Here is a 17491-nt window from a genome sequence, read left to right as displayed (position 1 = left end):
TAACATTCAAGGACTCATATTCAAGGATTCAAGGATTTTCATTTTCGTCACATTTACGACACATTTACACAGATGAGGTGAAACGGAATTAAAAGCCAACAAGAATGAGAACACATCAGAGCAATTTATACAGAAACAATGAACAAAAAATATTTACAGTGTAATTCAATATAAATAACAAAATATTAAGTATAATATTGTTGTATGTATAAATTAGTAAGAAGTATGCATAATGATTGTATTTGTATAGTGCAATGACACAAATGGTTTCTCGCCTGTGGCTGAGCAGTAGAGACTACAGAGCACCACCTCTTTGAAGCTCCTATTTTTATTTGTGTTTGTAAATGATGTTTTCTCCACAGCCCGAGGTAAAATTGAATTAATTTGCTCAATTTAATTTCCAAAAAGACATTTTCAAAGGTGAAAACACCCATCTATAACAAATAACCAAGAAAATGAGAGTTTATAAATACCGTATGAAAAAACAAACATTTTCCCCTTAAGACTTCATACCCCAGAATTCCTTGCACCGTTAAGTGATGTCACCTGACAGGAGGCTGAGCTAATGTTTACAACCGCTGGGCTGGTGACTATTTTTATCGGTCAAAGCTGTGATTTTTGTCAGGATTTCCGGAGCATATGGGATGACGCTTAAATAATGGCGCAAACTAAACTCTCACATTCGGGTAAAAAAAAATCTTATTTTACTATTGTTTCTTTTTCATTTTTCAATAAAGCCAGTTAGCGCTTAGAATGCTAATAGGTAAACAAGCAGCTAAACGCAGCACACCTGCGACGGCGGTACACTGAATAAGTGGACTTCAGCCTGAGCTGTGGGCAATGAACTGGAGTAGATGTCCAGATAAGTTATAAAGTAAAGCGTCGGGACACCTGTCGACCTCCAGACTGTCAGAATTTAACAGGTAATAAATTAGCTAGCTTAAAAGCCGTGAGTGGCTAGCTTTGAGGAGGTCGTGTTTCCAGCAGCTTACCTGTTCGTACCTTAAAGAGTTACTGCCAACGCTCTCTGGATGTACTACGCGTAGCTAGCTGGCAGATAGTTGGATTTAAAGCTCAGGTAAGTGAAGACTAATGTCTTTCATTAGTAATCGTTTAAAAGTTTTCTGAAGTGTGTTTTTTAAAGTTCGGGGCATGCCCACTGACAGTTGAAAAACAAGCAGAACAAAGTTTATTTACACATAGTCTCCTACTGTCTGAAAATGGAGCCATGAGCACCATTTTACCGAAATCTATCCCTCCGTATGGTGTTTCGATGGTAGTAAAAAGCCCTGTTATAACATATGGTTCGCTTCATTTCAACACAGTGTGGATTTTATTGACCATATATGTGGTGAAATTCACATATGGTACACAACAGGTAGAATATTAAACAAAGTCTGTGTAGGTTCTCAGTCATCTTAAGTCTATCTGTTCAGTGAAGGAGACCATCACAGAGTAGCGTTGGTGGCCTGTCCACCAGCCACCTTTTAAAGCAAGAGATTCTCCATTCACAACTTGTCTAGTGCGACCTTAACGAGTCTCATAAAGTCAGGATGGGTCAACAACGTCCTCCAAGGTAACAGCCCCTCTAGTGGGTAAATGCACAGGCCTTCCTCTCAGCTTTCTGAACTCAAGTTGCCTCTCAGATGAGACTTAGTGTCTTCAGAAACTTAAGTCAAGTTGCCATCAATTTGATCACTTCAAGTTAATCAAAGTAGAGTTTCTCAGTAAAATAAAATATGACATGTGAAAGAAAATAAATTTGTGAGGTCAAAATTAGTAGTTAGATCACAAAAAGTGTTACTGGTAAGGCTTGAGTTAGATATCTGCAGGGAGTGTTTGTAGCACCTATGATGTAACGTGTAATTGGCCAATGTCATTGTTGGCATTTGTGCTTGTATCAGTGGATTACGTGTTAATTACCTTGTGTGTCCTGGTGTTGTACATGTTCTCCGGTCAATAGAAACAAACAAAATGCTTTTGTTTGTTTTTCCAAGTCTTTGAACATTCCCTGATGTCGTCCAGTATATTGAGCAGTCTCCCTCCAGGAATTTGCTGAGATTTGCGAGTCCTTATATTGATGCTATGATTATTAGTCCTTATATTGAGACAATAATTGTTAAGTGGCTGGAAATGCCCAAGAGTAATCAGTGGCACTGAACAGGCCAATAACGGTAGTTGTGTACTGCTTTGACCTGACGTGTAGTTACGTTTCTAAGAAGGTGCACCTCAGGTTACACAGTAGGTTAAAAAGAGAGTTTCAGAGACAACAAATAAGTAAAATTAGATCAACTACATCTCTAACCTCAGACTAAAACACACAACAAAAAAAAAGAAGTAATAAAGCTTTCATGTCACATCGAGCTGTAGGTGAACTGTTAGTATTTAAGTTACAGTCTGCTGGACAATGCATCCATGGTTTAACTCCAAAGTTTAAGGGGTACACCGCGACATTTCATATTTTTCAAAAATTTTATTTTCTCTTAATTTGTATTTGTTATCCCTCATTTTAAAAGTGACTGGTATTTGTCTGTCGTATGATTTATTTCCCCACACCACCACTCAGTAACCCACATATGAAACAATAAGTAAATAATATAAACTAAGAATAATGATATTTCACAAAGTCTTTAAATTTGTAAAATATTAGAGAAGAGTTAAGCATTTTAATTTTGACATGATTACTGTAAAGTGCATGATAAGCATGTTAGCACGAAGACAGTAGTGAATTGTTAAAGCTCAGTGTCTGCAGACCCCTCACAAACACCCAAAGCTCATCGTTCAGCAGTTAACAGAGGCAGCGATGAGCATTCAGATATGCAGCCTTTATTTCCATCGCAGCATTTTTCTATGAGGTGTTCTTTGGGCTGGTTAACAGATGCTCACGTCCTCATCAGGAAGAGGATTTGTGTCAGAGTTTGTGGGACTGTAGCCTCAAGTTTATATTTTCCTTTTCTTCATACAGATCCATGGTCTGCTCTCTGTGCAGCGTTTAACTCTTTACCCTTTGAAAGTTGACTAGAAGCAACCCTCGAAGTTCTTTTCTGAACTGATTGGTTTGTGTCATATTTCAGACTTTTTATATAACAAAATAACTGGGTTTGAATCAAAAGTTAGTGAGGCTGGTCTCTGCCTGTGCAGCTACACAAACTATTCTAATGGTCATCAAACCTCATCTTTATTGAAATAAACTGACTTGTCAAACTCATCATTAAGGAAACAGAGGTCACCAAATATAGGGGATAGAGATAAATATGTTATCATGGACATTTGTTTGTTTTTTTGCAGGTGTTTAACTGCGAGTCTCAACTTAAACTGGCTGAAACAAAGAATCTGAGTTGACCTTCAAAGAGACTGGCTAAAATTCACAGTTTACTTATTGGCAGCGACCAGGTGGGTGTTGAAGTGGTAAAAAGATAACCTTACTCCGTTAAACATTTGGCTGCAGGCAAACTTACAGACACTAACACACTTATTGTTTGGGCAAAAGTTTTCTGAAGGTTTGTTTATGTCTTGCATTGTCTGTCTAACTTCCACTTCCAGATTAAAAGACTCCACACTAGATTAGCCACATTCAAAATTGAGGTTTTGGTTGATATGTTAGACTGAAGTCTCTCGTTGTGTGGTTTCATAACTTTTTAGATGTTTTTAGTGATTAAAATGTTGAATGGCAGCTTTTTAAACAGGTTTAGAACAGGTTCATCAGCTTTAAAGTAGAAAAAAAATCTAAGGTAAATAGTTGGGAAGTTTATAGTTGGTCAACCTCGGAGCTCACAGTCTTCTGTCTGTCTTCTGATGTTGTCATCAGCCAGGCAGTTTCTGAATTTCTCCTCTCACCGTCCCGATGGAGTGGGTGTTCATCATGAACCGGATGAGCTCTCAGGGTAGCTCTGCAGCCCAGCGGAGACGGATGGCTCTGGGGGTGGTGATACTCCTGCTGGTGGATGTTATCTGGGTCGCCTCCTCCGAGCTGACCTCGGTAAGTCTGATCTCCATGCCTGTGATGTTGGAGCCAAACACTGAAAAGGCTTAATAAAACGGTGACCATGTTTAATGTGACCCAGAAAGCAGAAAAAAGCAGAATAGGCCCGCTTTAAAACGAGGCGCAGATACACCAGATGGTGCTGGAGTAACTTTACCTGACTGTGATGCTCTTCCTTCACATCTCATGAGGAAAAACTGCAGTTAAATATTTTTAAATTGTGAGTTTCAACCTTTGAAATTAAGTTTATGAAACAACTCCTTCTGCAGTACATTTTCAAGCGACAGGACTATAACAAGCCCTTCTTCAGCACCTTCGCCAAGACGTCCATGTTCGTGCTGTACCTGCTGGGCTTCCTGCTGTGGCGGCCGTGGAGGCAGCAGTGCACGGGCACCCTGAAACGCCGCCGGTCCGCCTTCGTAAGTGGACACTTTCAGCGCACATTTAAGGGCTGTTTTTCATGCTTTTACTTTTGTAATGGTGACAGGTGTCTGTTGAGCTCTTTTCTTGTTAAAACTCTCATCAGTGTAAATGTTGCTGTGCTCGCTGCTCTTCATCGTAACACGAGTCAGTGAGGCAAACATTCTGCTCAGGGGGAACTGACCCTTTGAACATGTTTATTCAGGGGGTGAGTTCCGCCTTTATGTTTGTAGAGTAGGGGTTTATAAAAAACAGAATTGTACTTATTTTTAACTTTATTTGACCAGGACGCCCTTTTAGATTTAAATCTCTCTGTAAACTGAGACCTGCTTGGCAAGCTCATATGACTGTGTCAGACAACGCAAACAGACAGGAGGCAAAATAAAGGCTTAGGAACATCAACATAAGTCTTTATAAGAGCTTTAAACTCTTCCAGGGAGACACCCAACTTTGTTGATGCAATAACTCGAGAAGGAGGTTACGTAGGGGTTTCAAATTGATACCACAGGTGCTTCTACTACAAATCTCAGACAATTCTCAGTGACTTCAACCTCGAGGTCAGGGTCAGAGGTCAGTTTTTCTGAAAATCTTGTGAGGTGAGCTGAGGCGTAGCATTGGATTTCGCCAGTATTTTTCTTTCATGTTTACCTCAGAAAGCAGCACAAAAAGTTTAGCATTTCACAAAGGAAAAGATCAGAAAATACAGGCAAGACCCCCTGCGTCTGCTCATCACAGTAAACCTTCAGCCTCCATTTCACTCTATCCCTCGGATTCTCCTCTGACATGCCAACCCTCTGCATGTCCTCCTCCACCACATCCATGAATCTTCTCTGTGGTTGTCCTTGTTTCAACTCTTTTGTCCATTATATCCACTGTCTGCTGCAAACCTGCCAAATGCTCTATGCTCTAACTTTATCTCCATTTATGTTTGTCATTCTTTGTGTTCATGAACAAAAATGACGATAATTAACTAAAAGTTATAGAATGATATAATTTTCCTGTTACGAAGCTGAAGATCAGTCTGACATCTTCTGCTTTTGACTTCTTTGATGTTTGATTTGCACCTTTCTGCAGTTTGCTGATGCTGAAGCCTACTTCACACCCTGCACCACTGACTCCACTGTGAACAACTGTCTGGTACGTAGTTTATTACTGCAGGTGTACTGCACACGAGTAAATCTTCCTGCACCTGTACCTAAGCTGGCTTTCTGTCACACCTTTGCAGAGTGAGCCTCTGTACGTCCCTGTGAAGTTCCAGGACATCCCCACCGAGCACTCGAGCTGTTTAATGGGAGACTGTGAATCCTGTGAGTACTGATGTTTGTGTCATTCATTAAAAATGCATCCCTGCTTCTGAAGCTTTCACCCAGACGTGACTGATTAGGAGTTAAAACTTCTGACCAACAGAGGGCAGTGCTGAGCTGTGCAAATATAAGAAAACGTTGTGTCCCTCAGACCTTTGCTTTCAGTGACTAACAAAACTAAATTATGCTCAAATTGTCTGTTTGATAGAGCAGTTAAGAAACAATGATTTTTTTTTTTTTTTATGCTCGCCTTCACAAACGAATGAAGATGAGCATAAAAAGCAATCATGTGTCTTAACTGCTGTGATGGGAAGCTGTGACAAGGTAAACGGTGATGGTTTTTTTGGTGTTTCTACTGAGATTTCGTTTCCTGTGTTTATGTTTGTGGCACCTGAAGCTGGAAGTGATGTTTTTTATGAAATTAAAACATTCTGGGAAGCGCTCAGAGCGACGTGTGAGGAGATAATTTTGAAGAATCCAGAGGGAATCCAGGGTGATTAAAAATAAATATTAATGAACCTTGAATGATTAAATGCCAAAAAGATGACAGGATTGTTTTGGAAATAAACTCAAACACCATGTTACACATTGAATGAGACAAATTTTGTCAAACTTTGAAAAGAAAAAAACCTCACACATAAAATTAGCATAAAAAGTAAGGCGGTTTGTTTCTTTCTTTCTTGTAACAATGTTTCTTGGTAATGAATCTCATACTGTTGGAAAGCCTGTTTATTTCTCTGCCACATTGTGGATTGAGCAGCAGAGTTAAGTATGTGGGTTGTGCTCGTGGAAAAAAAACCAAGTTCTCTGCCAATAACAAATGGCTTATTCTGCCAGTCACTTTTTTTAAAGCTACTGGTACTCCACAGCTGCCTGATTGGCTCCTGATTAGCAGAACCTTTTACTGATCTGGACATGGCCAATGCTATAGGACAACTTCATGCTGGTTTTCCACAAAACCAAGTTACAGCATTATTTGGAGTGAGCACCAGTATCTTCTCCAAATTGAGAGAGATGGGTTGCAAAGTTGGCGTTCCAGTCAGACAACACAAGAAGACCGTTTCCTCATTCTGTCAGCACGTAGGAACCAAGGGCAGTCTTTTACATGTTTGCAGTCAAGGTCTGCAGGACGATATGGCCGATGACTCTCTACCCAGACAAGCCAGGTCAGACTGCACACAGCCAGGCTCTGGTCTCATAAGGCAGCCAGGATTGCCCTTCACCATTAAGCCCATTTGCGGTGATGTCTGTAACATGTGCATTAGAACCTGAACATGTTCAGTGATGAGTCCAGATTCTGCCTACAGCAGATAGATCGTAGGGTCAAAGTGTGGAGAAGACACAGTATTATACGTATTGCTGCACCAAGAGGGTAACTGCTTTTGATGGAGGCAGCTTTAGAGCCTAACTAGGTGTGTCCAGCAGTAAACATTAAAGCCTTTAAAGATACGTCTTGTCTCTTTATTCCCAGCATCCAAAAAGCAGCGGGTGCGTTTCAGTAACATCATGGAGGTGCGCCAGCTGCCCTCCACTCAGGCCCTGGAGGCCAAGCTGTCGCGCATGTCCTACCCCGCTGCCAAGGACCACGAGGCCATGCTGCGCACCGTGGGCAAGCTGACCATCACTGACGTGGCCAAAATCAGCTTCTTCTTCTGCTTTGTGGTGAGCAGCAGTGAGAGGAGTTGGAGTTCCCGACTTTCTATCAGAGCTGGATTTATGAGGCAAATTAAACTGTGTTTTATCACAGGCCTCATCGTTGTTTTTGTTTGTCTCACAGTGGTTCCTGGCTAACCTGTCCTACCAGGAAGCTCTGTCCGACACGCAGGTTGCAATCGTCAACATTTTATCTTCCACCTCAGGTAACTCCATCACTCTCTCTCTCCGTGTACATTACAGCACTAACATCTCAAAGATGATGGATCATTGCATTAAATCGTTTCTGAATGTCTCCTTTTCCTCTTCAGGTCTGTTTACACTCATCTTGGCAGCCATATTTCCCAGCAACAGCAGCGACCGCTTCACCCTTTCCAAGCTCTTAGCCGTGGCTCTGAGGTAAGGCCGGATCACGCGGAGGGTGAGAAAAAGCATTGTGGGAGACCTCTTATTTAATTAAAAAACACCTCAGTTTCTGTCCTCTATCTATTACAAACTTACTTTGTCAATAAGAAGGCTGTAAAACTGATAAAAATACAGTTAAAAACCACCTTCCTTTTACATTTGGCCGAATGGCCCATTTGGTGGGCTGTTTGTGGCTCTCGGACCATATGTTTGAAACCACCGGGTCTAGTTCATTCAGGAGTATTTCAGATCATAAATTCAGCTCCTTTCTTATTGGGTATTGTTAACTTCATATTCCTAAGCAGCTGATTCAAAACAAATAAAAGTCATAAGCTGTCATCTCTGCTGGAGGAGATGTAGCTCTTCTTTTCTTAGCTTGTTTGTGTTTTGCACAAACCAAAACACATAGATTTCATAATCTGGTCTTCCGGCTGCACCTTTTCCATCCAGCTCTACTGGATTCATGGAAATCTTCAAGCTCTGCTTCAAATTATTTTTTCATTTTATTTTTTAAAGTTTGGCCTCTGAAGTAAAATGAATAAAATTTACTCGTTTTCACTTTCAAAAAAAAAAAAAATGCAGTCAGAGCTGATTTATTTATTTATTTTAAACATTCAGACTGCATTTATTTATCCAAAAAGTTCTGTTTTTTCATTTCTAGCATCGAACAACCTGCTCAACACACTTCATTCAGAGGATGCTAGTTTAACATCACAGACACATAAACTGGCAGATTGAACAAGAACTTGGTATTTAGTATTCTTTTGTGGAACTTTTTAACCCTCTGAAGCCTAACCTGTCTCTGACGTCAGACAGGCGTTTTGCCATGTTTTTCTTCCAAGTTCTGTAACTACCGTAAAATCGGAACCTTCAAAGACGAAGACTGACTGAGCTCTACAGAAAACAGATATTTTTACAGTAGTTTTAAAAAAGAAAAAAAAAAGTTTTTGCTTTTTACTGTTATTTGCCGTGATTTGGATGTGCTGCCCTGCCTGGGATTACCGTATATATCGCTGAAAAAGCACAGAGTTGACACTTTCAGAAACTGTTGGAATTTTTGAGTGTGCAACTGGTTCAAGAGTTGCATTAATTAGACCTAAAGGTTTGACCTAAAACAGGTTAATAGACATTGATTAGACATAGAATGGTCAGGTATAAGAACTGGAGTGAATGTGAGTGAAAAGGAAGTCAATGTCGAAGGAAATGCTTTGAAAGACCTTCAGACAGCTGGAGAACTGATGCTGAAAACCATCTGGCTTCTTGGAAGTAAAATAAAAAATGAAGGGTGGTTCAAGACTTTTGCATGATACTCGATAATAATGGGTTGTTGTTGAAAATAGCAGATTTTTCACGCTCTTCACTGGCTGTGCTCTCAGATTCACTGGTTTTATTTCATAGTGTGATTTTTTTTTTTTTTTTTTTTTTTTTTTTTTTTTTTTCCCCCTCTTTCTCAACCATCTTTGTTTCCGCTCGGTTAGAGGCAGATTGTTTTCCTTCAGAGAGACTGACTGTTTGATCCTACTGCTGATTAAACCCTGTGCTGCACCTGATTAAGAAAATCATCACATTATTCATTTCTTTCTACAGTTTTGTGTTTTTCAGAAAATCTGAGCATTGTAGCTGTGTTATATTTTCTCTCTCTGCGTTTTCTATTTTTAACATGTTCGTTTTTAATTGTGAGATTAATTCAGTGCCTCTCTTGTTTAGCATGGGAGGCGTTGCCCTCGTGAGTCTCTCCAGCATGGACATCTCGGATGGGAAAGGAGTCATCGGTCAGTGATTTCCAACTTTTTCTTTATCACAGAGGCCTCGTACAGGCATCACCTTGTTCCTAGTCTGTTGGTGTAATACAAAAAAACCACATCTAATGTAATGATTTGTATTTCTATGAAGGTTCCCTGTGGTCGCTGGCTGGGGCGATGCTCTATGCCGTCTATATCGTAATGATCAAGCGGCGAGTGGATCGGGAGGATAAGCTCGACATCCCAATGTTCTTTGGTAGGAGAAGTGTTTGTTTTAAAGGCTCAGCGGTCACCTCTGTAGTCTCACTCCATGAAGTTGTCTAAATTGGGGTGTGCTGTGCGTCTCTCAGGGTTTGTGGGTCTGTTCAACCTGCTGCTGCTGTGGCCTGGCTTCCTCCTGCTCCACTACACCGGCTTCGAGGCCTTTGAGCTCCCCAGCCAACTCGTGTGGACGTACATCCTCATAAACGGCCTCATCGGCACCGTTCTGTCCGAGTTCCTCTGGCTCTGGTGAGCTGGGTTACATTTTGTATCAGGTCACGATAGTGACACCAAATCATCAACGTTCACACTACCATGAAGGCCACGAGGAGTTGTGTTTGAATAATGTATAGCTTTCAGAGAAGTGGTGATTTTTAGTGACGAGTCTTTGTGTCCTCAGGGGCTGTTTCCTCACATCTTCTCTAATTGGGACTCTGGCATTGAGCCTCACCATCCCACTTTCCATTATGGCTGACATTTGCATGCAGAAGGTGAGAGTTTGAGATAAAATTGTACGTAATTTTGTTGGTTTTGTGTGAAATCAGCAAGAAAACTGTCAAAATTGTATCTAAATGACTCCGAATGGGTTTACTTAAAGTACTTTTATCTATTTTAACTAACTCTTTGTGATTCATTCTTATAAGGGTCCTTTAATCACAGAATAAAATGTTTAATGCATGGAAAACACTCCACACCACACCTTTAATGGCACGGATTGTGTTAAATTAGTTTCCCCTCATATGTGTGTGTGTCGACAGGTGCGTTTCTCATGGTTGTTTTTTGCCGGAGCGGTCCCTGTCTTCCTCTCCTTCTTCATCGCCACACTTTTATGTCACTACAACAACTGGGACCCAGTGCTGGTGGGGCTGAGGAGGGTTTACGCCTTCATCTGCAGGAAGCATCGCATTCAGAGGTACGAGACTATAAACATTTATCATCAGAGGGTTTTTCTTCTTTTAAGGCCTCCATTGGTGAGCCACGGTGCATGAAAAGAGGAAATGCTGCTGAAAGCCGTTCCTATCAGCAGCAACTCTGTTCATGGATTGTGACAATAATCTCAGATATGATAACAGCTAAATTAGGATTAGGAGTTATGCTCCGGGGCTGGAAAACCAAGTCAGGAAGTGTAGAAAACTGAAACTCCTCTTATAAGGTTGGCTCCGGAACACAGACTGTACGTAAAAGATGGACGTGCCCACCCAGCTTGACAGGAGCCTTTTCTCCGTCGTCATCTTAGTGCTTTGAGATGTGACAAGTTAGTGCAACCACATGCTTGATAACTTGATAGGTAGTGAGTGTAATTGTTTGGTGATTGTAAGAATGACCAAAATATATAAAACAAAAAACTTACAGGCTGGTGGAATATTGGGAAAATAAGTAAATTTGAGCAGAATTTTGCTTTTATTTGTATTTTTTTATTTTTTATTTTTGGGATGAATAACCATAAATGTAATTACACTTTGACTAGAGCCAAATGCATTTTAATTTCTCAATACCGCGTTTGTTCAAACTCTTATTTAAGCAAATGAACATCAGTGAAATGAAAAAACAAAGCAAAAATAGAGCACATCATTTGAAACAAATGAGTCTTTTTGGACTTTATGGGCACAAATTGTCTGTATTATCCACTTTTATTTGTGTACAGTGAGGCTCCAAATGTAGCGGCTGTGTCATTTGTGATGCAGCTGCAAAAAGCTGCTTAATGGCTTGTGTGTTTGTAAAAGGCAGATGGAAGTTGTAGCTGTGCACACACCTGAGAGCAGGCAAAGCTAATGTACTCTGAAGCCTGTGCAGGAAGTGAGTCATCACACGCCTGGTGTTTTTAAGAAGTCAAAGCTTTTAAGTTTGTAAAAAGAAAGTGAGTTGTTGTTGTGCGTCTGTGGTGTGTGACCTATTAAAAATGGATTGACCTTCACTCTGACACACACTTTGGATAATGCAGTCCATTTGTGGCTTGCAGTCTTGCTAAGTTAAGTCTGTAATCAGCTGTACATGCTTCACTGACTAACCTCTCTGCACAGCGCTCTTCTGCTTTTTGGTTAGCGGTGATTATAATAATAATGATGGTTGTCAGGATGACGACTGTGATGATGATTGACATCCTGTTTTCTCCATCCGCAGGCTGCCAGATGACAGCGAGCAGTGTGAAAGCCTTATTCCCCTCCACACCATCTCCCCCGGCGAAGGAAGCTTCTGCTCGTGATCCGGCAGTCAAACAAAATGTAAATCCCACTCGACCTTTTCTGGTCTTGGTTTGTGCGCTGTTTACGTCTGTATTTGTGTTTGTGAAAGGCTGCTAGAGTCAATCTTAGACTGAAAGAATAACAAATCAAAAGTAGTCATTTGTGTACTCTGACTGACTGATGGTGCTGCAGGATACGGAGGACCGAAACTGTCCAAGTTAAAATGTGAATAAACAAAAACAAATAAGAGACTCGCTCATTCAGCAATAGCAAAATAAATATTCCATTAAATCAGCGCAAATGTTACAAATAAATACTCTTAATATACAATTACCTATTTAATTTTCTATTTTGTACATGTAGTATATATTTTTGTATTATTTTTTCCCTTGATCCTTATTTGCTTTTTAATTAAAGCAAGTAAACTAATTTTATTTTGTCTTGCCCCTAAAGTGTTCAAAAAAATAAAAAAAACTTAAAGTAATTTGATTAAAAACACAATTGCTTTTGAAAATTATGTTTGTCTTCTATATTTATTTAATGTTCTTTAATTTAATTTCGTATTTTCTTTGGATATTTAATTAAAATATGAATTTAATTTTCTTCTTTTAACATTTAGAATTCTTAATATAACTTATGGCCACAATTATTATTAATTAATTATGTATTGCCACAAAATGCACTAGCATAAAATATAATTCACCAGCAGTATTAATATTGTATTAAAGAGACCAAATTCAATTAAATTTAAAATTCAATTCAGTTGTGACAGATTAATAAACATATTTTGCATGTTTTGTCCTAAACTTCACTATTTTCCCCATTTAATAGAACAATTTATTCCTGGCATTTCTCTTAGATTTAAGTGTTTAAGTTAATTTTGTATTTTATTTTATTTATCGCCAATAAAAGTAAGGAACAAACTAAGGCAAAAATGTATAACAATAATCTGAAAATGGTACTGGAAGGTAGGATTTCTTTTTAGAAGAAGAAACCCTAGTATTAATTAATGTGTTGGAAATTACATAAATAGGGGAATTAAAATAAAGTTAATGAAATACAGAGGGAAATTAAAATAGTAGTAATCTGTGTCATAAATGATTTTGATAAAGATATTTTTGGAGGATTTACTGGTGTATTATTGTTCTTTTCAGACATTTATTTAGTTTGGATTTTGGCAGTTTTGGTCCTTCATAGTTACTTCTAACCTAAATTTCCTCTGCAGTGTGAAAACCGACAATGAGAAATCCAAATAGAAACGTATTGGATTTTTAGTCTCTTTTTAGCTCATTGTTTCGGTTTTCCACATTTTTTTTTTCTGTCCTCAGTGTAGTTTGAAGGCAAAGGGAATAAAAGAAAAGGAAACCATAAGGAATAGATGTTATTTCATTTCACGTCTCATCCTCAAAAACACATTATAATATGTCCACACTTTGCTTTGAGCTTGGCAGCCTAAAAAAAACTTCCACTTTAATGCAAAATCCTGTGACAGGTTTGTTCCCTAAACAAGCCGATAATATTTACCAGAGTTAGCCATTTGCCTTGAACATCTGTCCGACGTCCAGCCTAAATATTTTAGATAGAAGTCACTTGTCTCTGGTCATTGCTTTAGTGGAGCTATGATTCGATTTCGCAGCAGAGCTGAGGGGATCTGACCTCAGCGTGCAGTTTCTAACAGGACTGTCACCCAATAATAAATGCTGATCTTACTATTTCATTACAGATCAAGTATCAGCTCATCATGTAACAGTGCCACAAACTCTTGTATTCTCAGACAACGCCACCTTCCAACAACACGGGCAAAGTGTTTTATATTTTACTTACTTGGATAATTTATTCAATGCAAGTATGATAATAAGGAAAAATATTCAAATAATATAAGAGGACACACAGTGTTGATCCACAAATGTAAAGGGGTCTTACAACCTGTGCAGGTGGGATATTTCAGGTAAACTACTGTAACTGATGACCTTCAAGGCGTGTTTAATCAGTGTTGCTTCAGCAGGCTGAGGTGTGATCACTGCTGGTATAAAACGTCTTCTTTTTGTCTTGTGTTTTGTTTTCTTGAAGCCTGGCAGTGAAAGCGTTTCCTATTAAAATAGGAGGTTTTTGTTATGTTGAGTTTCTGTAAGCGCACAGTTTTTGTCTCTGACAACATTTTTTTCTTCTCTCTTGCAGGGCGGCCATCATGGATCTGGCTGAACTGACAATCGGGAAGCTTTCAGAGACATTGAACGTACCCCCAGTGCCTCCCATTACATCTTATTTATTTTCTACAGTGTTCAGATTTAGTTCTGGAAGCTCGGTTTTATCATCACGCTTCCATCCAACACTACAGACTAAAGATTTCCTCATTTTTGCTTATTTTCTGTCTAAAAGAAAGAAACGGTACGTCACTCAAGATGCAGGGCTTCATTATCAGTGATATTGCCAAATTAAACCGTTAATATGGGAGAAGACTTCCTTTTGGTCTACTGAAGGATCCTAAGAAATGACAATCTATTGGACACAAAGTGTTGTTATTATTTCCAAATGGTTCCTGTGACGCATAACTGTTGTTGAGTTGTTTTCACGACCAGAGATCTGGCAGAACTGGAAACGCTGGACACGGACGAGCTCCTGGTACCCAGCGGGGGCGGCTCGGGTAGTCAGAGCGACCTCTGTGTCTCCACTTTATAAACACTAGACAGACAACACTACAGCCGAACAGGACAGCACCACGTCTTGTTTTCTCAGTGCTGGATTCTAAACACGAGCTCCAAATGGGATAGAAAGCCTTCAAAAAAAGTTCTGCTCCTAAAAATAAAAACCCACGTCAAGTTTGGATTGAGCTCATCTCCCCTTTAAGGTCGTCTCTGAGTGAAACTCTGGACCTCTTCCAGCACCCCGACTCCTTGGACGTTCCTCCTGTTTTGATTGTTTGCATTTGATTTTGGGACAGTTTACACGGTTGTTAGATCACATCGTCCCAGGTAGGGCACAGAGTTGCATCTACAGGGTTACACACAAGGAATTCATCAACGTAGCCACGGTGATGTCACCCATTTTGAAGCCTTACCCGAGGAATCTGTCGGATACGTGTCCATGACACTGTTTTCTTCCGTCCTTTGCACGGCTTCAAGTCACACTGGGAGCGTTTAACGACTCCATAATCTTTTATTTTTAAATTTAAGCTGTTCCTGTGTCTGACTTCCTGCCCTCCTCATCAGCTTGCAGTGACTTTGAGCAGTACGGAACAGGAACTTATCAGTCTTCTGAAACACGCTGCGGGAAAACAGGAGGAATCGAAAGCCAAAGCTTTTTCGGTTATACTAGAACTTCACTCAACTGATGCATTAACTTCTTGGACCGACTGCAACTCTCAGAAAGCCTTATAATTAATGAGGTAACTGCATTAAAATGCTCCAGAAGCCTCAAACAGCACAAGAAAGGTTTGGAGGTTGCGTCCAGGGGCTCCAGTGGACAATGAAAGAACAGCAGCATTTGGCACGTTTGCCTTTACTCTTTCTCTCATCACTTTAAGTTCGTCTGTCAGGTTATTTAGTTTTTTGTTTTTTTTTTAAAGTTAGGGTGTTCACAGTGACACTCAGGTCGTTTAAGAGCACAATCTTCTCTCGCAGTGCCACCTACTGGCCAGGTTTGGCACCCTGGAACAAACAGGCACACTAATGGATACACAGAAGTGAAAGTACGCAGTCAGAGCTGGATACTAAAGGAGTGTTCTTGGCTTATAGTTGTGTTAGAAGAGGTCCAGTGTTTCCTGAGGAAACTACCTTGAAGGGGAGATCAACCGAAATCAAACCAGACTGGAGTCACCGAACTTTGTGATCGCCTTCGTGCAATAAAAACAGTTGTCTGCAGTTTCCTTTGTTAAAAAGGTTTGTAAATAGTGTACACAGTGAAACATGTACATGGAACTGTTTTATTTTTGACCTACAAATGACCACTAAAGATTCATATTTTATATCCGTGTCTTCTGGAACGACTGCCGCCACAGGAAGCTTTCGCTCTGCAGCCAAAACTCGCTGATATTTCACCACCTGAACTGGACTGTGTGTGATTTTATTTTACATCTTAAGTGAAGAAAAAATATTTACTGTGCTTGTGATTTTATGTGACAAGAAGGAGCCGTGTTGTTCTGTCATCAGCCTCAGTGTTGGTCATGTCAGCACTACCGATGGAATTGAGCTGCTGATGTTGTTCCCCTCATCCTTTTAAATATGTGCATCTTCATGGTGTTGTTTTTTTTTTTTTTTTTTTTCCTGCACTCGTCTCTGACTGAGCGTTTCGAGTGGAGGAGGTAATAGCCGTTCTGTGAGGGTGAATTAACGAGTTGAGCACTTTAAGTGACAGAAAAATTATTGCACTTTCTGTGTTTTTTGCCAATCAGTCAGTCCCATCTTTCAGCCACGACTTCAGGTTTGAACACTGAGAGTCTATGGTTCCTGAAAAGCGTTGATTATTTCTGTCTTATCATGGTGCTCGTGGAGTGCTGATTTTCTTTCTCAGGTTCTTTGTTTTGTCTTTACTGTCTGAGCGTTATCTTTGTCTTTAAAGTGTCTTTGATGCTGAGGATGTTATACAACCTAAATGAAGGCTAACCTTATACCAACCTAAGCTCTTGAATAGTCTTATTTTGCAACTCTTGTTTTCATACTTCGGTGCACTATTAAAAAATATCTTTTAAATATCTGCATTTGAGGGTGTATTTATTCAGTTGTGTAAATTTTAACCAGATGTGACATTTTCATTGCTGACATCTTGGTTTTTTTTTGGGGGGGGGGGGGGTTGTTTTTGTTTTTTTGTTTTGTTTTTTGACAAGTAAACAACACACTGCACTGGTAAGGTAAAGCAGACCCTGGGTTATCTTTGACTCTTATGTGTCCATGATTTACAAAACAAGAATCATGCTGTACGAAGCATGACAGCTGTAAGTGTGAATATATACTTTTCTGATGAGTTTACTTTCCCATAGACGTCCATACAACCCAACTTCTTTATTTTTGCAGCCAGAGGAGTCGCCCCCTGCTGGACGTTACGAGTGAAAAAAAAGTTTAAAAGTTGTTTTTTTTGTTTTGTTTTGTTTTTTTTAATTCAAAATATTTTAATGGAGAATTTGTGGATATAGTTTAGAAAGAAAAAAAGAAGACTGAAAACAAACTGTTTACAATGAATACAAAACAGAACTTTTCATGTTAAACATTGTTTTCCTCTCTTATTATTTACCAAACAAGCAACGAAGAAAAACAAACCCAGAGGGGAGAAAAAAAGTTTTGTTTTTTTTTATTTGACTATTGCCTGCTAAATTAGATTTTTTTTCCCCTTCCTCGTTATTTATGAAACGCTGAAAAAGTTACTTTGTTACAAATGTAAATGTTTTATATTTTGGTGGAGAAAGATGGAAACGGCATACAAGGTAAAAAAAAAAAAGTCAATATTTGGTATAACCACCTTTTATTCTTCAGCACAGTCTGAACTGTTTAGGAAGCTTTGTTTTAATTCCTTTAACTAGTCTTCTAGTTCTCCGGGTTTCTTCAATAA

At 39.4% G+C, this 17491-nt stretch overlaps 1 protein-coding gene across 4 annotated transcripts; it reads left to right on the top strand.

Moving 5' to 3' along the window:
- Positions 1 to 578: 578 nt before the first annotated feature.
- Positions 579 to 16611, top strand: LOC146616544 (solute carrier family 35 member F5-like). 4 transcript variants are annotated; one of them, XM_085374665.1, is made up of 16 exons: positions 579 to 686; positions 3289 to 3393; positions 3809 to 3979; positions 4252 to 4401; positions 5477 to 5539; positions 5628 to 5709; positions 7178 to 7368; positions 7484 to 7565; positions 7671 to 7758; positions 9472 to 9536; positions 9658 to 9762; positions 9857 to 10016; positions 10168 to 10258; positions 10526 to 10680; positions 11889 to 11989; positions 14129 to 16611. In XM_085374665.1, exons 3-15 carry the CDS (start codon positions 3845 to 3847, stop codon positions 11968 to 11970), a joined length of 1449 nt encoding a protein of 482 aa, XP_085230791.1. In that variant the 5' UTR covers positions 579 to 686; positions 3289 to 3393; positions 3809 to 3844; the 3' UTR covers positions 11971 to 11989; positions 14129 to 16611. The 4 variants fall into 4 exon arrangements, with proteins under 4 accessions (XP_085230791.1, XP_085230793.1, XP_085230790.1 ...); XM_085374667.1 differs by having other exon boundaries at positions 579 to 1078; positions 3813 to 3979; XM_085374664.1 differs by having other exon boundaries at positions 579 to 1078.
- Positions 16612 to 17491: the final 880 nt, after the last annotated feature.

Source organism: Diplotaxodon limnothrissa, linkage group LG16 (assembly GCF_057381915.1).
Source record: "Diplotaxodon limnothrissa isolate DT_005_m linkage group LG16, D_limnothrissa_male_GT1.1, whole genome shotgun sequence".
Lineage (NCBI taxonomy): Eukaryota > Metazoa > Chordata > Actinopteri > Cichliformes > Cichlidae > Diplotaxodon > Diplotaxodon limnothrissa.
This window is presented reverse-complemented; position numbering and strand designations above follow the sequence as displayed.

What these genes read in the sequence shown, in the direction of transcription:
- LOC146616544 (XM_085374665.1), top strand. Translation starts at nt 3,845, where the DNA reads ATGGAGTGGGTGTTCATCATGAACCGGATGAGCTCTCAGGGTAGCTCT. An exon ending in AACGCCGCCGGTCCGCCTTC is followed by an intron (nt 4,402 to 5,476) that starts GTAAGTGGACAC and finishes ACCTTTCTGCAG; the next exon opens with TTTGCTGATGCTGAAGCCTA. An exon ending in GCTTCTTCTTCTGCTTTGTG is followed by an intron (nt 7,369 to 7,483) that starts GTGAGCAGCAGT and finishes TTTGTCTCACAG; the next exon opens with TGGTTCCTGGCTAACCTGTC.